At 39.4% G+C, this 23,984-nt stretch overlaps 1 protein-coding gene and 1 long non-coding RNA gene across 2 annotated transcripts in view; one reads left to right on the plus strand and one right to left on the minus strand.

The window, feature by feature from the left end:
* atp1b3b (ATPase Na+/K+ transporting subunit beta 3b) overlaps positions 1–23,984 on the minus strand; it is a 62,721-nt gene that overhangs the window by 18,371 nt on the left and 20,366 nt on the right. The window contains 2 exon segments of the mRNA NM_131670.1: positions 246–344; positions 4,585–4,713. Of these exon segments, the coding sequence (NP_571745.1) occupies positions 246–344; positions 4,585–4,713 (228 nt within the window).
* The window catches only part of si:dkey-35i13.1, a 270,744-nt gene that overhangs the window by 4,824 nt on the left and 241,936 nt on the right, over positions 1–23,984 (plus strand). The gene's annotated exons all lie outside the window — the stretch shown is intronic.

The following is a 23,984-nucleotide window of genomic DNA, read 5'->3' on the forward strand; positions in this document are numbered from 1 at the left end:
CTGTTCTGAATCTTTGTTGGTCAATATATTTAGGAAGGCCTAACTTTGGTCTCAACCTCAAACGGTTTGGGGTTTTCAGGAGCCAGGTGCTTAGCAGAGTTGGGTCTTAACTCCAAATCTGGTCTTGAATGACTGATCTCTACTGATTAGGATAGGACCAGGTGCTTCCAGATGATTACAATCACTTTTGTACCAATACAGAGCACAATAAACAGCGTTAAGGTGAAACAAATTAAAAGACTCACTCTGCAGGAAGGCCTCCAGATGCTGCACATACTTGCTGTATTGCTGAGGAATAGATCGGTTAAATGCAATATCCAAGGACCTTGGCCTGATCATCAGCCCTGTGGACAAAATACGCCAAGCAGATATTCATTATACAAATTAACACTGATAATAGAAATATAAGTGCTAGCAAAACCTGTTTTTCTATTAGTGGAGGTTACTAGCCAAGATTTTAGATGGAAAGTTGAAGGTTTCATCGCTCTTAAAAACTTCCTAACTTTCTCAAATCTAAATTTGATGCATGTGTGCTCATTGTATCATCTTCAGGTCATAATCGATGTGCAGTCATGCTGATTAACATGTGCCTTAAAATCTTGCTTTGAAACATTTAATGCACTGATAACTGGAGACACGAAACTGCAGCTTGTCTGAAATGATGTCCAACTGTGTCTGTTCTGAGAACACTCTGTTACTAAAAGATCTCAGGAAAGGTGGGGGCAGCTCAGGGAGGGAGGAAAAGGAGAGATCAGTGGGAGGAATAAATTGACACTTGGGGATGGATGAATGATAGCGAGAGAGAGAGAGAGACCTGTGAGCTGTATCTCACTTTGCCGAGTTTAACAGCGCTCATAATTGAGCAAGAGGACAGAATTGGAGCGCTCTCATCTCAACCACTGTACACAAGTGTGTGGGCTGTATATGTGTGTGTGTGTTTGTCTGTGTAGGAGTTTAATGGATGGAGAAAATGGTAAAAATAGTACGGAATAAAATCACATCAGCTAAATGGCATCTCTACTGCAAATCATGTCTATTTCATTACTCTCTGTGTTATTTAAACAGATCAAAATGCTGTTCATAAAAGGGTTTAGAAATCCCAAAAGACGTCTCTGAAGTAATTACATGAGCAGATCAATAAGTCTTAAAAGGGGAGACATTTGGATTTACACAATGCATTAAAAACCTATTTCTGAATCATCCGAGTATAACCATAACAATCAGCATATTTATATAGCACTATAAGCAAACATAAAAATGCATTATAAATATTATATATATATATATATATATATATATATATATATATATATATATATATATATATATACATATATATATATATATATATATATATATATATATATATATACACACATATACATATATATATATATATATATATATATATATATATATATATATATATATATATACACACACACAAAACAGTATACCAACACACACGTTTATTTATAATAGCCATAAACTGTAAACTACCCACAATATTTATATTCACATAGAGCTAGAGGCTGAGAGTTAAAAAATCATATTCACAAACTCTGAGAAAGCGTAAAGACAGAAACTAAATAGAGTGTTGCAAGCGTGAGGAATTTCACAAACATTGTGGTTCACAGAGATGTGAATTGCAGAATTAACAAATATGCTGTGACTCTGTGTTTCACAGCATTGATGCGATAGACTGATTCACTTTAACAGACTAAAAGGCAGGTACTGCATGTCTACAAGCAACTAAAACCTTTCATCGATTGTTTTATATTCCTCTCCTGTACATTTTCCAATAAATCTTCCTTGAATACATTAAAAATAACCCTTTATTACATACAATTTAAGTTAAATTCAGATGGTTTAATCCAAGTGTTCTGAAGACATATTATTGCTTTATATGTTTATAAGCAGTTTAAAGGGACACAATGCCCCACCATTTAGCACTGGTAATTTCTCAGCACACCTTTAGAGTCGTGAAATGAGCAAAGAAACACTTGTCGCACCTAGCGCCACTTTTACCAGGTGTATAAGAGGCCTATTCATGAATGCAATCTTGTTGGGACCGTTCACAATATACATTTGACAGATGTGTATGACCGTTATCACAAATTTTTTTAGACGCCGTTCGAGTTAAAGCACTTTGATTTTACACGCAGAGCTGCTCATCACTGTTAGTTCCAAAGCAGTGGACCAATCAGAAGAACTCTGAGATTTCTGGAGGTTCTGTTTAAAGGCACTCAGTGGCCGTGTCCGGATATCCTTATGCTTTATGTTGTGATTTTTGCGCATCTCGCATTCATAGAAGCATAGTTCAGTGTGAATGAGTTCTTAGACCGACACAACGTGCTGTAATGAATAATTAAACAAAGCATCTTCTCACAGGAGAGTCTCATTAAAGGTTTAGACACACCACTGCATCATATATTACTGCTGATTCTGTGGAAACATGTAGAGCAGGGGAGTCCAACACACTTTCAAATGGCCGGTTATAACTGTAAGATTGTATAAATCTTACTACTCCTTGAGATATGTTATATTAATTATGTTAATATTGATTTAATAAAATAAGAATTATCTCTATTTCATTATAGCATAATGAAATGATAAATAATACATGTATTTGCATTAATGTAAAATTAAATGTTAATTCCTTAGGTTTTCTCTCTTTTTTTTTTTTTTTCGAGGTTTTCACCTTTATAGGATAGGAAAGTAGAGGGAATTGATGGCAAAGCATGGGAAGCAGAGAGAAGGTAAGGATCGGCATAGGACCACGAGGCGGAATCGAACTCGGGTCACCGTGAGCACCGGAGTGCATGTGTCGATGCCCTAACCACTACACCACTGACGCCGACTCCTTAGGTTATCTTAACATGAATCCAAATTACTCCGTTAAAGTGAATACCAAAGATCAAACACAAGTTATTACCTTTTTACAAAACACTGGCTGCGTCTGAAACCGCCTACTACTCAGTAGGTACTGCATTTGAACTTAAATGTACTACTCGCCCATTAGAAAAGTACGTTCTACAGTGTATCCGGAAAGTGTTTATAGCGCTTCACTTTTTTTCACTTTTTTTTTTTTTTTTTTTTTAAATCAAATTAATTTATTTCCTTAAAATTCTACACAGAAAACCCCATAATGACAATGTGAAAAAGCTTTTTTTAAATTGTTGCAAATTTATAAAAAATAAAGAACAAAAAAATAAATAAATAAATCACATGTACATCAGTATCACCATGGGATAGCATAGCGTCCGTACAGTGCGCACTTCAGAATCTCGCCGGAAGTATTGGTCATCCGGGTACTTCTCGCAAACTGATTTTCGAATTCTATGAATTCGGACATACTACTCGGCTCGCACACTGATTTTAACGTACTAGTATGGAAGTATGCAATTACAAACACTGCCATTGTCATGTTTTAAAAAGAAAAATGAATCATTTTGTGCTGGGTCTCAAAACAGACATGCATTATGGGAGATGTAGTTTATAGTCAATATATGAGATGAAGGACTTTTATTATAATACTAGCTTCACACTAAATGTAAAGCACCACATCAGTCTTTAATCAAACCATTACCGTTGTGTAGGATTTTCGCCACATTCTATGAAAGGATAGTCTTTACGGCTTTCTAACGCTACCTACTGAGTGCATCTAAGTTACAGAGAAATGTGGAAGTTTTTATCTCCCATTTGGCATGTGGTAACAAACTTTCCATTAAAACTACACTCTTCCAGCAGTTCCTCGAACCCTGCATCTCATTTGTCACGAGGGCATGCATGAAATGTTCCTGAATGAAAGTGGCAAACTGCAGTTAAAGTCAACAAATTAAAAATTTGGCAAATCATTCCGTTACTGATGTCCATGCAAGTGCAGTCTTTCTCCGCTGCGTCTGTGTTTGTTTTGCCTCTGTGAAAATCAGAAGGTCCCCAAACGGTACTTTAAATGCGAGTGTCCCCAGGGAGTCCCGACCCCCACTTTGGGAACCACTGCAATAGATCACTTTAAACTATTGTAATAGTTTAAAGTGATCTATTGCAGTGGTTCCCAAAGTGGGGGTCGGGACTCCCTGGGGACACTTTCAAAGGTACAAAAAGTGTCCTGAAAAAATTTTCAGTGTACAAAAGCCACTTTCAAAGGTTAAAAGTTGTTGGGTGAAAGATTAAGGTCCCATAATGCAATTTAAAAGCAGAAATAAACAAGGAAAAGTAAAAAATTAAAGACATGAATCACAAAACATGAAAAACTGCTAATTTATGAATTTATTTTACAGTATTGTTAAATTATGACAATTCTAATTTGGCGAGAATAAGCAAAACTGCATTAAGGAATTGGTAGGATTTTTATGCAAAAAGTACCCCCAAAAACTGTTTACAGTACATATCTTAAAAAAAGAAGGAAAGAAATACAATTATTGATAGTGCCAAACAAACTCTGAAATTAAAAACGTGATGGGTAAATTAAATAGAGTTCAATGCACTACTACAGTCTTGTTGTTAGTGCAATTGTTGCACCCTGTAATGATGATGACAACAATAAAAATTACCAGTGTATTTTTTTTTTTTTTTTTTTACCTGGATTGGCCACTCGGTCCCTGTATTTGGGAGTATGGTCATCCAGTGTCTGTAGCATCACCCACATGGTAAGCGTGAACATTCCCGCCAGAAAGCCATAGAAGACCAAATAAAAGAGGAATATAAGAGCTGCGGAGAGAAAAAAAAACGTCATGTTAGATTACTATGTTTTATTATTATTAATAAAACCAAACAACAACTACAGCCAACAGCAATGAATTTCCATAACATTTCCAAGTGTACAGAACATTTCCATCATCTGGAAAGCATTTTGTGTTATTGATGAAGATAAAGGTCGTAAATTCACAAACATGAACCTCACAAAATATCAGCTAAATGTTCCTCTAGCAGACAAATATGGATAGGAGGACGAGTGTTGATTCAGACGTTAGATCAGAGTACAGTCGCATGGCTTTGGGGTCTGAAACCTGTAGATCAGCAGTGTGGATTAAACTAGTTCTGGCGGTTGCACTTCATAGAGCAGAACTAGACAAGGACATGTCAGAACAGAAGGAGGTGGAACTGTACAGAGCAGGAATGTGACCTCTCAATGATTTGGAGGAAGGCCAAATTCTTATTCCCAACAGGTGGAAATGTTAAACTATTGATTGATTTGCCATTTTATTCATTCATTTATTTTCTTTTCCGCTTAGTCCCTTTATTAATCACAGCGGAATGAACCACCAACTTATCCAGCATTTAATTTTTGCAGCGGATGCCCTTACAGCCACAACCCAACACTGGGAAACACCCAAACACTCTTGCATTTACACACATACACTATGGCCAATTTAGCTTACTCAATTCACCTGTACCGCCCATCTTTGGACGGTGGGGGAAACCTACACGAACATGGGGAGAGCATGCAAACTCCACACAGAAATGCCAACTTACTGACTTTTATTCAAGCTCAAATAAAACAAATGATATTTTAACCAGAAGAAAAAATATTATAGGAAATACTGTGGGAAAATTCCTTGCCCTGTTAATCATTGTTTGGGAAATATTTGAAAAAGAAAAAAATTCACTGGAGGGCGAATCACTTTGACTTCAACTGAATATTTTCATTCTAAATAAAGTATAAAGCTTATAACTGATCACTTCTTCGGTTTGTTCTGTAAATTAGTAATCAAGTTTAAAAGTTTTAGTATTTTTAAATGATTGATTTGCCATTTTAATAAAATTTAAAAACGTACATCATGTTTTTAAGCTTTTTGGACAGTATTTTTTTTATTTTTTTTGGTTTGTTTTGTGGTGAGGGGCTGTGTGGGGAGGGTATTTTAGTACATTAATTTAAAGAGCCCATATTATGTGTGTGAAAAAGAGCTTCCATGCAGTGTGCAACATAACACTGAGTGAATGAAAACATCCAGCTAAGGTTTAAATCCGAAAGTGCAGCATGTTTAAAACTATTGATTCTTTAGCGAAATAGTCGACTCAGAGTCTAATAAATGAATCAGGTTGGGTTCGGATCTTTTACCTGATGCGTGAACATCAATACAGTACATCATCAAATATTTAGAATCGGATCCGGTAAAACGTGAACGCGCTTTTATCTTTAGACACTAGCGGAGCACGGGGGAATCACAGGAATGGTCATGACACAAAGATGATGATCACTGACAGATGGAGATTCGGCTGAGGGGAATAAAGGGTTAAAGTTTATTTTCACAACAATACCACAGTAAAGTCAACCGTGTCCTGTGTTTGTTCCTGTAATTTTTCTGATATTTGCAACGCAATCCCACAGCAATTCGTCACTTTTTAAATTAGAGGCTAATTCGTAAAATCTAATTCGTACAACAAGTACGATTTGCTCATCACCCAATGATGCATACATACGCATATTTTTTAAAATCTAACATTTTCATAAGACTGAACTTGTATGAATTAGCCACTAAACTGACAAAACGTAAAATACTTACATCTCCTCATGAGATTAGGCTGGATTTTTGATACAATAACCTACGCTGCAGCTCGTGATTCATCTGCTGTTTGCTATTAGAGTAAGGAGCAGCAGAGACTTATGTATGGGACTTTGTCAGACTTTGACAGTAACTGTTACAGTTCATATGAAGCAGTTTCTTCTTCCTTCGAAATCACATGTAAGTGTCATTAAAAGTGTTGCCTCATTTTGTGTAGTTTGCAAAATTTGTATTTATTTGTATTTAAAAATTTGTATTTAATAATACGTTCACATAATGACCTTATTCTAAGTGGAAGTGCGCTCGTTTTTGCGATAGTTTAAGAACTTCCGATTCAGTCGCCTGTGAGAAATGACTGGGAATAATAAATGGCAGAAAATGATCAAACAGACAAAGCCGTATCATATAATAGGAAAATATAAGTTTGCAACATCAAGCAGCAGAACGAGCTGTTTTTAACGTCTAAAAATGAATGGGACTGGAAGTCTCGAGCCAAAAAGATTCAAATGGCTGTGCCTACTCGTACACAACGAATAAGGTGAATCACGTCTAAAACCACATTGAAAACCCACACACGCTTCTTCCTTAACAGATTAAAATGCGTTTCAGAAATTGTGATCCTTTGCTGTTTGTCATTGCTATGGCCACCATCTGCTGTTCGTCACATGAGCGGCGGTCAATTTTCTAAATTATCCAGCTTTGCTACTGTGTGAATAAATACTGAATGTGTTCTATTGTTATTACTTGTGATTAGTATTAAGAGTAGAGTATATGCTGGTGTTAGACGGCATTGCTTTAATGCACTCCTGCATTGGGCTCTAACATGTGTGCTACTTAATAGTCGTGGTAGGTGTTTCTATTGGTCTCACACTCAACCCAGTCGACTAATCACAACAGACTGGGTCACTTGGCCCATCTGCGCACGGCAAAAGAGGGGTTGGGGAACAAATTGCTGAAGAAATCATATGGGAGTTGCTGGGATAATTAGGTAAAAATAAATGCAGATAAGACAATGAAAGTGTTTTTGACCTTGCATGCATATCAGCCTGTTGTTTGAGACCCCCAAAACCAAAATATGACCTTTTATAATGCATAATAGGCGCTCTTTAAACTAAATGTAAACCTGAGATGTTTTTATGGCAACTAGCTGAACATATACCATAGTCCCATTTACCATATGTATATATTGTGTCTATGATATTTAAAGTACTTAGGAATGCCAGCCTGTTTGGAAGGAATGACAGGCTAGTTGAAGGGAAAGATGGCCAAAATTCCAGAGTGGCACCATATCCAAACACCACCATGGTAACACTATGCTATTTGTTTGTGGATTTTTCTTGGACCGGGAATAAAATGGGTCTGCGGTAAGAACAAATAATCACCAGCTGAGGAAAAAGACATTAAATAAATGTCAAGAGAAGATAAAAAGACGGGAAGTAAAGGACTGTGTGTGTGGAAGAGCGTGTGTAAGAAAGAGAGAGAGGCTTGGTTTAATTATAGATGCATTTCTTCTTTGCTGATGTCTCCGAGGAAGACTCTAGTTACTATAAATAGCATCTGGGGGAGGACAGTTTAGCGATGGCACAGCACTGGCCTAGAGAAAAGTGCACACACGCACTCACACACATGCATGAACACTAACACACACACACACACACACACACACACACACACACACACGCACAAACACTTTCTGCTCCTGCTGCCTGTCAGAATATTCCCCTGGTGAATGGGTCTTAAAGTGTGTACTGCATACCAGACATGCAAATCAACACCGGCGTCATTAGATTTCTTCAAACTATTTACATGCAAATTGAAATTCTGGGCTGGATGAAATCTCTTTCAATTACTTGGCTGGATGGGTTAATAAAAATAATAAATATAAACATGCTTTTAAGACAATCATACAAACACATTAGATGATAAGCATGCTTCCAATTAAAAAAAAGTAATTGATTAATTAAAGTATAACTAATGAGGGAGATGTCAATTTCCATATTGAACAAGAAAGCCTCACACTCATAAAAGAATGACGTACTGTTTGTCCAGACTACTTATTTAAAATGAGCTGAAACAACACAATTGAGTTTTTGCGACAACTTCTGTTTTTTTTTTTTTATTGAGACAACTTGATTGTTTTATGTTCAATCCACTCAAATCAGTAAAAAATAAATAAGTTAACTTAATTCCTTCATTTATTGATTCATTTTCTACAGCTTATGCGGAGCCGGGTCGCAGGGGCATCAGTCTCAGGAGAGAACCCTAGCCTTCCCTCTCCCCAGACACTTCCTCCAGCTCCTCCGAGGGAACCAGAGGTGTTCCCAGGTCAGTCGAGGGACATAGTCCCTCCAGCAAGTCCTGGGTCTCCCCCGAGGCCTTCTTCCAGTGGAACATGCCTGGAACACCTCCCTTGATAGGTGTCTAGGAAGCATCCAAAACAGATGCTCGAGCCACCTCAGCTGACTTCTCTTGATGTGGCGCTCCTCCTGGGTGTCAGAGCTACTCACACTGAACATAAGAGTGCGCCCTGCCACCCTGCGAATTAAACTCATTTCGGCCGCTTGTATCCGAGATCTTGTCCTTTCAGTCATGACCCAAAGCTCATGACCATAGGTGAACGTAGAAACATAGATTGACCGTTAAATCGAAAGCTTTGCCTTTCGGCTCAGCTTCTTCACCACAACAGACCGGTATATCAACTGCAATACTGCTGCCGCTGCACCAATCTGCTAGTCAATCTCACGTTTCATCCTTCCCTCACACCTGAACAAAACCCCAATATACTTGAACTCCTCCACCTTGAGTAAGGACTTTCCTCCAACTCCTCCATGAACCACCACCTTATCGTGGTGGAGGAGTTTGAGTGCCTGAGTTATCCTAAGAGCCATGTTGTCGGGGGCTAATGGTAGGGTCTCCCAAGGCAAAAGGTGACAGGTCAGACTAAGTGTGGCCTGGTATGGAGCAGCCGGGGCCCCAAACAATTCCTGAAAGCAAAGAGGGTCAAGGTGCTCCAGGATTGGCCAGCCCATTCACCAGACATGAACATTATTGAGCATGTCTGGGGTAAGATGGAGGAAGCATTAAAGATAAATCCAAAGGAGCTTGATAAACTCTAAGAGTCCTGCAAGAACGCTTTCTTTGACATTCCAGATAACTATTATTAAGAGATTTGAGTCATTGCAGAGATGTATGGATGCAGTCCTCCAAGCTCATGATAGAGTCAGACACAATATTAACTCTTTCTCCACTGATGCCTGACTTTGTATTCTATACTGGACATTATTTCTGTTCAGTGACAAGACTTAGTCTAAGCAAAGTCAGACTTTACTGTCCTAAAATCACTTAAGATCTTACAATAATTTCAAAACTCAGCTGCACATGTAAACCCCAAACGCCAGCTCCCTACATATTACTTAATTGATTTGTGTTGGGGCTCTTGTTAGCGCTTTGAGTTTGAGAAAAGCGCAATATAAATGTATAATAATAACAATAATTATTATTATTATTATTAATTAAATCATTCAAAATCAAGGCATGATCATATTTTATTTTGACAAAATAAGTGTAATCTAGAGGCCTTTGCCTTTCATATAAGCCACTTCTGATGCCAAATGATCAACTAGAAGTTAACTTATTATTTGTTGTTCCTAAAACTTGAATAAGCAACAAGACTTTTGTCAGGTCGTGTACACACACGAATGAACATTATGAAAAATAAAGATTGTTGTACAGTTGGCAGTTCACTTCCGTTATTTGGTATGATTGCATTCATATCAGAAGTGAATCGTACCAGAGTTTGCGCAAACCATACCCCACATCCCAGTTCAGAAGACATTGTTCACACTTGCTAAATGTACCAAACTTGTGTGTGGACCAAAAGCAATAATCTGAAAGCACCCTGCATGTAAATGATATGGATGTACAATAAATAATAGTTCATAATTACATGTATTCGCTACCTTTTGTTTTATCTTGTGAAGCACAAATCAGTGTCCTCGAGATCACACAGAGGAATAAAAACTTCATCAACAGTCAGAGTTGCTATGGTTAATACTAGTAATACAAAACTGACTGGAACTACCTGTGCAATAGTAACACCTTTAAGCCAATCAGAATAAAAAATTTCAAGACCATTGGAGAAAAATAACACTCTAGATAATTAAAAAATAATAATAATAATAATTTACTCTAGAAAAAAATGCCAAAAAACAATGAATTCCATCAAAAGTAAAGCCTGTGAACTCCTATCAGGACACCTGATCTGACAATTCAATTAATCTTTATTTATTTCATTTATTTATTTTACAATGTAGATTGTGTCAAAGCAGCTTAACATATATCATAGTAAATGGAAACTGTGTCAGTTCAGTTTTCAGAGTTGAAGTTCAGTTCAGTTCAGTTCAGTGTGGTTCAGTGTGATTATTATTCTGCTCAAAATATGTTTAATAAAGTTTTAATAAAGGCTTTAACTCTCAAGTAACCATTTATGGGAAAATATACCAGATATATATCGCTTACCGTCATTCCTCCTAAAAATACAGATATGGCTTTTTTGCCCATATCGCCCAGCACTAAATTACATCTTTGATAAATTTCTTTAATTACATTCATAGTTACACTAGTGGCCCATCCCTTACACCTTAACCCACCCTTAAACCTACCCATACCGCCAAACCTGTGCCATATCCCACTTCAATAGGAGCCACTTCATACAAACCTTTGCCTGAATGTTTAGGTTTTTTTTTACTCTTAAAGTGAAGGTAACCTATTGACTGACTGACATTTAATAAAATCACAAAGCACAGCAGTTTTATCCAATTCAATTCATCTTTATTTCTACAGCGCTTAATGTAGATTGTTTCAAAGCAGCTTGACGTAGAAGTTCTAGTACATGGAACATTGTCTAGTACATACAGAGTTGAAGTTCAGTTTAGTTTAGTTCAGTGTGGGTTAATTTTCACTGCTGAAAGTCCAAACACTGAGGAGCAAATCTATCGATGCGCAGCTCCATAAACCTAATTTAAAGTTCTTCTTAAGAAAACAAAGTCATCAACGTTTAGGATTGACTGTACATGAAATGCTATTTGTAATTACCATCCCTCTAAGAGCTCACATAGTTTTCCCTGTGATAAAACACTTGTAGAGCACTACAAGATGTTGACAAGTTTCAGGCATGTGGCTTGAACAGATATTCACCAGACTTGGCTCTCGGTAGATTTCCATTTGGCAGACTTCATCCTGACACACACTGTGCTGATGCCTTAAAGAACTTCTAGGCTTGGACCAGAAGTGGATGTGGGAATGAGCAAATGCTATGGCGGAGAAATAAACTATAAAAGGAAACAGAAGTGTCTCAATTCAGAGGCTGCATCTTCCGAAGGATGGATTGGAAGAGTGCTGCGTTATCCATGACAACGAAGACTTGGGCTGCACAAGATATCGTTTCAGCGCCAGCGGTTGGGTGATGTCGACCAATTTGGCATCGTACGTTGTCTAATGTGAAACATCGCGATATTCGATGGCATCGTCATCATAGGCGGCGGTGAATTAATTATTTATGAATTAATTAATTCATAACAAACTAACTATTTGTAGCCTACCTTTACAAATACCTGACCTGCATGGTCTTTGTATTACCCGTAATCAAATCATAAATAAATAAAGATAAGTTACACACAAATCACCACCTGTCAATCACTTTTCCTGCGGGACTCTGGCATGAATAGGCACAGTGGTCTGTGTCACACAACCAACAGGAACTAACCAACAGTCTCTGAGGTTTTCGCTAATATTACTAAGTACAAGCGTGAAAACGAAAGATTGAAGCAGTGAACTGACGCAGTGACACGTTACCTGATAGATTCAATAGACCGAAGAGTCGTTAGATTAAGACAAGATTAATTAAATATCACGTTTATCACGCAGTACATTCTTGACAAACTGTCGGATGTGCACTGCTCTCTGGGCTGACTGTTGACTGTTATCTGGGCTGCAGTGTCTGATGTGCGTGTGGACGGTGAGATCTTTTCAGAATTGCTAGATGAAACGCCAGTGTGGATTGTTTTCATTGTAAAATGCCATTTTAAAACGAAGACGTATTAGTGTAAACGTGGCCATGTGTATTTTTCTCCAGCGGGTTGCTGCTGCGACAGGGGCGGGGCGGAGGATCACAATGCCGGCTCAGAATCATGATGGATATCGGCCATCGGCGATGTACGATAACATCGTCTATCAACCCAACCCTACATAGCAGGATCTGCAAAGTCAGTTCAGTTTAAGCTCATTTTTAGTTTATTTATCCCTTGAGCGGGCTTATGATTGAATCACATTGTGACATTTAACAACAACTGTTTAAAACAACAACATGTCCAATAGATGAATAAAGGTCACCATATTCTGAAAGATCTTGCACCCATTGCCCAAATTCTCCATCAGTCAAAATAGAAAGTGAGTTTCTGGTTAAATGTGGCTCACACAGATAGCTTATGTAGAATGTCAAAATACTCACTTTGTTCAGATTTTAGTAACTATAACTTTGACTTCTTATTCAGTTTGTGGTCTCATTTTATTTGTAACACTGTAAGCTAAGACATCAACTTGCTTTATTCTACAAAGACACCACATTCGCACGTAGTCGTGCATTTATTGTATACTTCTGCGCGCTGTTTGTGTTGCTCTGCGATTGCACTTCCGAAACGCTAGCTGGCAGTGGGGATTTACGTTCCTCTGTGTTGAGTTTCTTCGCTGGTGTTTTGTTTTTTCTGAAGGCAATCTTAAATGTACAAGTAGCTCAAACTCGCTCATTCAGAGGCGGGAACCAGCAGACGTGCAACAACTTTAATCATAAGGTAAACACAAAACAAAAAAAAAAGTTTCCATCTGGAGCTCTTTCACAGGACCCGACACTTATAAACACTCGCTCCCACAGGTTCACCTGGCTCTTGGTCCCACCCACACTGGTCACAGCTACCAAGCCAACAAATCACAGAGCTTGCACTACCCGTCGTTGCAACATGTAGTTACATTTTTGAGAGGTGCGCATCAGTAGCTATGTTTCCATCCAAAAATGCGAATGAACTTTATACGCAAACTGGATTATCTCATAAAAGACGTGCGAAAAAAACGAGTCAAAGCGAACAAAATCGTCACTTTCTGATTATCTGGTGCCAAATATCAACAGTCAAAACTGAATTTGCTGCAGTAGGAAAAGCTGCATCAATATTTTCTTTATCTAATAAAGTAGAAGGCAATCCCGACACGCAGTGAACGCGTGGTGGCGTTTGAAGGTGTCAGCGACGTGGAGTACAGATGCTCTTGATTCTGGAGGTCATTTATAATATAATAACACTAATACTAAAACGACAAGGTTTTAGAATGACCAAAACAACATTTCAGATTTTTCGTAATGTGCTCAGCCTGCTGGTTTGTCCATTCACACACATTTTCATCATCAAATGATCTCTCATAACAAAATCACATGACCTTTTTAATGCGCATGCTGAAGTGCAGGTAAAAGGGTTTCCATCGTAGTTTGTACGCATATTTTCTTATCGAATAAAAAGTTTCTTACTCAGTTATGCGCATAATTTTTTTTGCGCATCATGTCGTTTCCATCAACCGTTTTTTTATGCACATATCCAAAATGCACATAAAAATAGGTGGATGGAAACAAAGCTACTGACAGGCACAGCGAGGGCTATGTGATTGCGCGAGGGCTGCACTGAAGCATACGCATGTGCTTGATGCAGAAACAGAAATTAACTCCATAGTAAAAGTAAACAACAGGTCTCCGGCAGAAATTGTGACAAACAAACGAAAACCGTTCATAATTTAACACTGTCACCTAGCAATGTTTGTTCTGACTTTTCTCAATGCTTGCACAACAGTCTCATTTCAAAATGCTCGGTTCGGCCTGTGTGGACCTTGAAGGGTTCACCTTTGAAGTCTGCAGCTTCTGAAACGAGACACAGCTACAGAGCCTTGTCAGTCAGATGTGAATCCCTCAGCATGATGGGAAACACTCAACTCATCACTATTTCACTCTCAATCTCACATCATCTCCATCTCTGCTCTCACTCAGACCTTTCAACCCAGATCTGATCTCACTGGGTCAATACTGCCAGAACAACTGATGAGCACTACTGGAGAATCCTGTAGGCTGATAATAAGATAAACCACAAAACTCTGGTTTCAGTTACACGTTCAGTTACGTAAAAAAACACATAAAATGGATAAAAGGGTTTAGAGTCTGTCTAAATGGTATACACACGCATTACATTTCCACAAATGGTGTTAAAAATGTATGAAGAAAACTGTATACACTTCAACAGGGCCGTGCAGAGACCATCCAAAGGGCATGTGCAGTAGAGGGGGGGGGGGGGGGGTTGCGCGCGTTCTGAAGAGGGGGGGGGGGGGTTGTTGTTGTTGCGCGCGTTCTGAAGAGCCGGGGGGGGGGGTGTTGTTGTTGCGCGCGTTCTGAAGAGCGGTGTTGTCGCGCGCCTACTGAAGGGCGGGACCGAGGGTGTGCCGCGTCGCGGGGGCACTTTTGATCATTTTGGAAGGGCACTTTCTATCCAAGACTAAAAAGGGCATGTGCACTGCACAGGTTGAGCCCTATGTGTGCACGTGCCTGCACTTCAATTGAGGGCGCAACGGTGGCTCAGTGGTTAGCACTGTCGCCTCGCAGCAAAAAGGTAGCTGGGCCAGTTCTGTGTGGAGTTTACATGTTCTCCCCGTAATAACGTAAAAAAAAAAACTGTTTTCTTATTTACTATTGTTTCTTTAGAAATTTCATTAAAATATGTATAAAAAATGGCAGCTTCTGGTTCATGTGGACTTTAAAATACAGCAAATTCATTCATTCATTTTCTTGACGGCTTAGTCCCTTTATTAATCCGAGGTCGCCACAGTGGAATGAACCGCCAACTTATCCAGCAAGTTTTTATGCAGCGGATGCCCTTCCAGCCGCAACCCATCTCTGGGAAACATCCACACACACACTCATACACTACGGACAATTTAGCCTACCCAATTCACCTGTACCGCATGTCTTTGGACTGTGGGGGAAACCGGAGTACCCGGAGGAAACCCACGTGAAGGCAGGGAGAACGTGCAAACTCCACACAGAAACACCAACTGAGCCGAGGTTCGAACCAGCAACCCAGCGACCTTCTTGCTGTAAGGCGACAGCACTACCTACTGCGCCACTGCCTCACCCTTAAAAAATCATTACCTTAAATCCAGCACATTCCATCTAATATTCTTCCCTCATTACCAAGTCAACCCCCCTGCAAAGACCATCCATCCTGCACTGATCATGAGTAACTCGGCTGACCTCTGGGAGTCATTCTTACACTTCTTTCAGAACAAAATCAATTGAATGTGAACTCTATACAACATTACACTCCCCTCTCCACTTGCTTGACTTCTATGACTTTGCACCTGGTGCATTTGATGAATTTGACTTTCCAACTCCTGCTTATATGTCTGAACCACTCAAGACACAAGCATCTTTCCATCATCTTAATCCTGCTACTTTTCTTCTGAAAACCTTTGTACCTGTTATTGCACTGCCTATTTCACCACACAGCAGACATTGTTCCCCTTCTCGAATCTGACACTACTTTCAAAATTACTTGGAAAAAAGTATTTGTTGCTCAACTACAGTCATATCTGGCATCCCATAACCTCTGTGAGTGCTTTCAGTCTAGTTCTGGCCCACTCCACAGCACAGAGTCGGCTCTTTTAAAGGTGGTCAATGACCTCCTTGTGACCACTGATTCTGTTAGTTTGTTGATTCTGTTAGATCTTTCCTCTGCTTCTCACTACTGTTTGGGATTTCTTGCATTACCCAGTCTTTGTTTACATCTGATGTGTCTGACCATCAACATTATATCAATATCTATCAGTTCAAATAGTCTACTGCTTCGGTTTCTCAAGGTGTTCCTCAGGGTTCTGTTCTCGGACTTTTACTCTTCATCATCTACATCACATGGATCAATTACAGTTCCTGGAGGGCCGCAGTTCTGCACAGTTTAGTTCCAACTCTAATTAAACACACCTGATCAAACTAATGGAGTCTTTCAGGCTTGTTTGAAACCTACAGGTAAGTGCATTGGAGAAGGGTTGGAACTAAACTGTGCAGAGCTGTGGCTCCCCAGGAACTGGAACTGACACCTGTGATCTACATGCTTCCCTTCATTATCCTTCATCATGGCCTCAGTTCAGTGATATGCAGAAGCACCCAATTTTGTAATGGTTCTCAATACAACCCTCCACTGGCCGTAAATACCATTTCAGCTTATATTAATGGTGTAAATAACTAGTTGTCCAATAATGTTTTCAAACTTATGGGGTCACAAAACACCAAAACACATTATTTGAGGTGCTGACAGTCATATATGTGTACCACTCTGCTAAAAAAACTATTAGGACACAAATATTTCACTAAAAAGTTGGTTGTTTTTGCGTTAGAGCAAATTCGTTCTTCCAGAATGAAAAGAAATTTTGAAGCTGCGTCACAGTGATTAGATCCTTGTGGAAATTCCAGCTAGGGGACTGCCTGTCTCGAGCGGCGGGTACCACTTTCACTTTGGTATTGGACATGAAGCTCACATTTACAGGTAGGAATGACATCCTGCCCTACTCATAATTCTCTCTTCATATAGATATGCCTATTGCAGACCCATAAATATCACCAGGTGATATAGCATGGTTCATTCATTCGTTTTGCTTTGATCCGCACCAGAGTTTGTTTCAATCAAGCAGAGACCATCTCATTCAGGCGATCCCGGGTTGATTGTTTGGCACAGATCAGAGTGCGACTGCTGGATTCACATATGCCAAACGAACCATGCTAATGCTGCGTTCACACCAGACGCGAAATGTGCGTCAAGCGCGAGTGATTTTCATGCTAAGTCAATGCAAACGCGCGAATAGACATCCTGCGGCGCGATACACATGAATGGCGCGGCACGAATTGAGCGTTTTTCGCGTTTGACGCACGAATCTCTCGAGTTCGAAAATCTAAACTTCAGCGGACATTCGTGCCAATTAACCAATCAGAAGCTTGCTCTTTTGGGTGTGTGTTTGTTACGTATCCCCTGTTGTCGGTGTCCCGGGGAAAATCCTCCAGCCGACACCGACAAAAAAGTTCATCAAACTGGGCTGGGCTCAGTCAGAATCACCGCTGAAAACCTCCATCATCCAGGTACAGTTTTTGGAGGAGTTTATGAGCTCACAGAGCTGGATGCACCTCTGAAAGGATCTAGGGGACTCAGACACAGCACTAAACGTATCACCGCTGTCTTTCCGTCTTCATAAAAGCACATAAACACTATTATTTTCTTCATAAAATCCATGTTAGCCTTTTAGCAATGAAGCTAGAGTCACCGGCCAGACAGAAGCCCAGTCAATCACACAAATCCGCATCTGTTCCGAAGAGAATTTGACCTGTGAATGAAGCGGGTTTGATGCGTGTTTTAGTATGCCCCAAATTTTAGTATGTAAAATGTTTCAGCATACCAAAAAGGTTTTAGTATGGTTTGTGTTTATGCAAGTGAGACAAGTGTGGTGCTAATCGACAAGAGAAGGCACCAATAGCGGTCCATACACCATACTAATCAAGCAATACAACTGTTTATTGCTGGTACACACAGCTGATATCAATGATCACGATAATATTCAATAATCATGGATCATACTCATGAACATCATTAATCAAAATACAACAAAATTGCATAAGGCTTATAATGCGCAATAAAGATGAGATTACATGAATAAAAGACAGATAATGAAAACCCCGAGCAATTTGATACAAGTTTATACAACCTCAGACATGCCATCATTTTCCTCTTCAAAGACTGGGGAGCCCTTTGCAGTCACTTTGGAAAACCAACACTTGCCGAGAATGCCGAGCGATGTGCGCTTATCCCACGGCTGAGCTTCCAATGTTCCAGCAAGAAACCCTCACCTTTATAGGCAAAATTTGGGTGCTGGCCAAAGGTTGGCCCAATAGGTAAGAGCAGGCCCGGATTGGCTAATCGAGAGGACCAGGAGAATTCCCGGTGGGCCGGTCCGTTTTTTGGCCGCGAGGGCCGGTATCCCTAGCTCCAGAATCTGTTGCTCTCAGCAGCCACACTTTTTTAATTTATTTATTTACTTGACCACAGCCTTTTTATTCATTATTTTACCGCAGCTCTACTCTTTTTATCTATTTTCTCGCAGCTCAGTGAGCAAGACGCAGCCTGCAGGTTAATGATCATCTAACTAAGATGGGGCACTGCGCGATCATTAACTGATGTGGTTCAGTGGATAGCACGTTAGTTTACGACGCCACAGACCCGGGTTTGATCCCCGTCTGAGTATTTTTTTTTTTCCTTTTTAATTTAAGACATATAATAATGTTAGGGTTGTTGAACATTTGAAGTTCTAAAGCAGCTGTTTTCTCAAAAAAAAAGACGTGATAGTGTCATTAGAAACTGATTTGGAAATGACCTTATTTTAATATAGTCAGTCATGAACTGAGGTGGGCCGGTCTGAGGCTTGAAACTCCAGGGCTGAAAAAGAGTCCCACTCCGGCCCTGGGTAAGAGAGTAGATTGAGTTGATCAGGCCCACCTTCTCCCTTAGCTAGGTGCACATTATTACTGATTGCAGGCACTAATTTGAGGCTTGTAGTGTCAGCATGATTATCTAGAGTCAATATTCTACCTCCTGAAATTTGGAGAAAGTTAACCTGAAGGTCCGGAGACCCTTCTCTGGTTATATGGTCATGCTTAAGTGTCAATATTTTACCTCCTGAAATTTGGCGAAAGGTGTGAAGTTAACCTTAAGGTCATGAGACCCTTCTCTGTTCAGTTGGTTGTTTCTTGAGCGCAACAGGAGAAAAACAAAAAATATCCCATCCTGATTGGATCCAAGACCAGCGACGTGATGATCCCAAGGTTTCCATATCCGGGACCAGGCCATATCCTGAGCTGCTGCTGCGCTGATGGTCGTGGGGAGTGGAGATCATGAGTCTGATTCCACCGACGTTCCAGGGACAGACGAGTCTTCGCTGAGGCCGTCTTCCTGCCTAAACCACGGCGAATGAAGCTCTGCACAAGACTTTTGGCCAGCGGAGAAATTGAAATGGTCGTGCCCAACTGAGTCTGGTTCCCTCAAGGTTTTTTTTCCTTCACTCCCATCAGGTGAAGTTTTTTTTCCCTCTCCGCTGTCGCCACTGCCTCGCATGGTTCAGGATTGGTAGAGCTACGCATCGATGAATTGGCTCTTCAGTGTTTGAACTCTCAGTAATGATTAAATCACACTGAACTGAGCTAAACTGAACTGAACTGAACTTAAACACTAAAACCTGAACCACACTGTTCCAGTTACTATGACCATTTATGTGAAGCTGCTTTGACACAATCTACATTGTAAAAGCGCTATACAAATAAAGCTGAATTGAATTGAATTGTTACAGATGCGCAAATGAAGCGAGTAAACTCAAATGTTCACGCGGCTATTTAGTGCGAATATCGTGATTTATCCACGTGTTCCGCATCAGGTGTGAACACAGCATAAGGATGCAAATGCACCAGGTTCTGAAACAAAACTCATTCATAAAACATCCGTTTTTCCTGCCGAATGAATGTGATTTCAGCAGATAGCTTTTTTATATAACAGATATTAAACACTTGATCCACGTGCCAATTCAATCAAAGCTGCTGAAAATATCGACAAAACTTACTTCCAAAAAACAACAGATGTGTTAACACTACTCTAGGATCAGTAATTTGTTGCAGGTCTGTAGGCCGATCGTCACAGTAAAGAAAAGAAAGTGATGATGAAGAGAAGAAAAGCATACTATGATTGAATGAATGAATGAGATCCCCAATGAAAGACCACAAGAGAAGTCTTTATCTGCGGCTCCTCTCAGCTGTTGAGAAACCCAAGTCCCTGAAGAACCAGATACTCATCCTGCTCCTGTGCTCAGGCATGCTAGGATAAAAATAGCCCTCTGCAGCGGGATGGGTGGGGGTGTAGTGTCCCACCAGGGTGTAGACCTGTGGTGTTTGTGGGGGTAATTTAGGGTGCCCACAGAGACGGTGGCCAACAAAGTGAGCAGCAGCCATAAGAGTCTGTTTTTCTGTAAGTGGATCCGCTTGAGCTGCATACTACCATCAACTATACGGCACGGGCCACTGAGCACATAAGCAGACGCATGCAACTGGACGGAAAAGACATCCTGTACCCGCATTTAAAGACGCTGCAGGACTAGTGCCGTCACTATTACTAGTGTCACAATAGACAACGGATAATTCTGACGGTTCGTATTACGGGTTATGAAGATAATGGAGATTATCACAGTTTTAGCAGTAAATCCTTGATGATGCATCCAATTAGGGCTGCACATTGTATCACTTTAGCAATGTGCCGGTCCGTAACGGTCACATCACAGGCATCTGCAACATAGTCGAGATTATATTTGACCAAAGTGCAGCACGGTGGCTCAGTGGTTAGCACTGTCACCTCACAGCAAGAAGGTTGCTGGTTCGAGTCCCAGCTGGGCCAGTTGGAATTTCTATGTGGAGTTTGCATGTTTTCTCCGTGTTGGTGTGGGTGCAAGAAGTCAATTGGATAAACTAAATTGGCCGTTGTAAGAAAGTGTGTATGGGTGTTTCCCAGTACTGGGTCGCAGCCGAAAGGGCATCCGCTGTGTAAAACATATGCTGGAATAGTTGGCGGTTCATTCCACTGTGGTTCAAATGAATACATCAACCAGGACCCTATAAGAGGTTAAAGAGTTTGCAATGTGTGACCCATATATATTTATATATATATTTATATGACAAGAACTGACCGATCAGCTTCACGCTTTGTATGGAATATACACATTTCTACTCCAAAAAGAAAAAAATACAAAACAAGTTCATAATGTAGTTGATCAACCGTGCCTTTCAGAGGTTCAGCAGCCTTTGACTACATTTGTGCTCTTAAAAAGGGAGATACTTAGCTCATCTGTTGCTTAGATTTACATCAAATACATTTTTTTATTCTTATTTTTATTCATTCATTCATTTATTTATTTTCATTGTAAAAATATTATTACTTATGTTTTTTTTAATGCCACAAAATCTTTTTTTTTTTTACTCATATTTAAGTCCAAAGAGAAATGGACTATTGATTGTTTGTTTATTATTGTAGCATCAATAAATAACACAGTAAATCAAATAAAAATGTCTTTTATTTTACAAAACAAGTCATGTTTAGGAATTAATGAATGCATAATAATCGTGATAACCGTGATTATTCCTCAGACTATAATCATACAACTAAAATCTATGATTGTTGCATCCCTATGATGCACAGAAACTGCATTTAAGGCATCTAAGTAAGCATCTACAGTTAACAGCATCACTGGCTTCAACAAGCATAGCAAATGAGAGGAGAAATAATTGTTTATGAGCAATTCCAGCGTTATGGATGTGACATTTGTAGTAAAAACTCAAAACGTAAATTCACATAGAAGCAATATGCTAACATTATATTTAAACTTTTGTTTATATTTTCCAGAACAACTCGCCACAGAGTTAAGGGACCTGAAAACGATCAATCTGTAAACATGTTTTGTACTTTAAATGAGGAAAATAAACATGCGTAATGGATGTGACAAAAAAAAAAAAAAAAAAACTGTATACAACATACTTGGTAGAAATTCTACCAAGTTAAACTGCACAACCCAAAAGAAACAATGCTAATCAAAAGGATAAGAGTTGGCTCTCAATAAAACGAAAATGATTGGTTTTATTTAATTTAATATTTTCACATTTATGAGGAAAAAGTGTCGTTATGGATGTGACATCTCTCCGTTATGGATGTGACGGATGTGAAATTGCCACTTGACTGACTTTGGTAAATCAAATATAATAGTTTGGAAACATTGACAGATGCATCGAGTATTTTGAAAGTACTGTAAAATACTTGCTTACCCAAAAAACCCAGAGACGGTTTCCATATTTTAGTGAAAACCTAATTTTTTTCATGGCAAGGTTGACATTTGCACGGAATTGCTCTTATACTTTTGTTAGTCAAACTGATTATTTGCGAAATCTGCTAGTAACAGCACTGCCAATTCTAACAGCAACAAAAGCATCTGAACGGGGGAGAAAGTAAATATAAAGGACAGCGAATGTTTTTAAAAATGTTTTGGTGGACACACACACACCATAAATCCCAAACAGAGTACCCGAATGTCACACACTTTACTAAATATATATGCAATTCTGCTTAACTGCTCCATTTGGCGTAGTAATGTGTAAACACAGGCTCAAAGTAAACCTTAAATTACTAGCTCAAGTTAAATTTATCTTTGCTTATAAAACACTCTTTCATCCCTCTGACACTTTAACAGACACTTGCACCAGACACTCTTACAATCACTCCACATCTCTATAAAAACACTGTGCATATTTTAAGTGTGCTTTACACAGGTGAGTCGGCTTGACAAACCACCTGTAGAAAGACTCGTCTGTCTGTCTGTCTTTCTGTCTCTCTCTCTCTCCATATGCACTACACACTACCTCCTTTCTACAATATCTTCCACATAATTGTTCCGTCTTACGTAAAAGTGCTTGTATAGTCTGTCTTAGCTCAACTCCTTGTTCAAGCTCTTGTTCTTTCCAGACTGGACTATTGCAACTCTCTACTAGCCGGGCTCCCAGCTAACTCTATCAAACCTCTTTAGATGCTTCAGAACGCAGCAGCACGAGTGGTCTTTAATGAACCTAAAAGAGCACATGTCACTCCGCTACTCATCCGTTTGCACTGGCTGCCAGTTGCTGCTCACATCAAATTCAAAGCACTGATGTTTGCTTACAAATTGATTTCTGGCTGCGCCCCTTCTTATCTGCTCTCACTTCTGCAGATCTATAGGCCCTCCAGAAACATGGCCTAGTGGTTCCATCCCAAAGAGGAAAGAAAACGCTTTCCTGAACGCTCGTGCTCAATCTGCCCAGTTGGTGGAATGAACTCCCTAACTGCATCAGAACAGCAGACCTGAAAACTTGCCTACAGAACTTCCTTGTCCTCATTTGTAAGTCGCTTTGAATAAAAGCGTCGGCTAAATGACAATGTAAATGTAAATGTGTGCAGTTTAAACATGTATAGAATATGCAGAGTATAGTTAGATTACTGCTTCAGTATGTCAGTTATGTATAGGTTTGGAATTGCTCAACATCCAGTGCTGTGTTCATATTAATGATTATGTTTAAGCAGTACAGTAGTCCTGTGAAACATGACATTTTGTTCCACTGTATGTCCGCACATGTTGCGCAATTACGGATGGGCGATTTGGCCTAAATCCAAAATCCCGATTAATTGAAAATTTTACCTCCATTACAGTAAATGAACAGTTGTTTTATTTATTTATTTTGGCCAAATAGTTAATTGACAAGTTGTGTATGTTAAATATGTTCACATATTACAAATGAAA

Source organism: Danio rerio, chromosome 15 (genome assembly GCF_049306965.1).
Source record: "Danio rerio strain Tuebingen ecotype United States chromosome 15, GRCz12tu, whole genome shotgun sequence".
In the NCBI taxonomy this organism is placed as follows: Eukaryota; Metazoa; Chordata; class Actinopteri; order Cypriniformes; family Danionidae; genus Danio; species Danio rerio.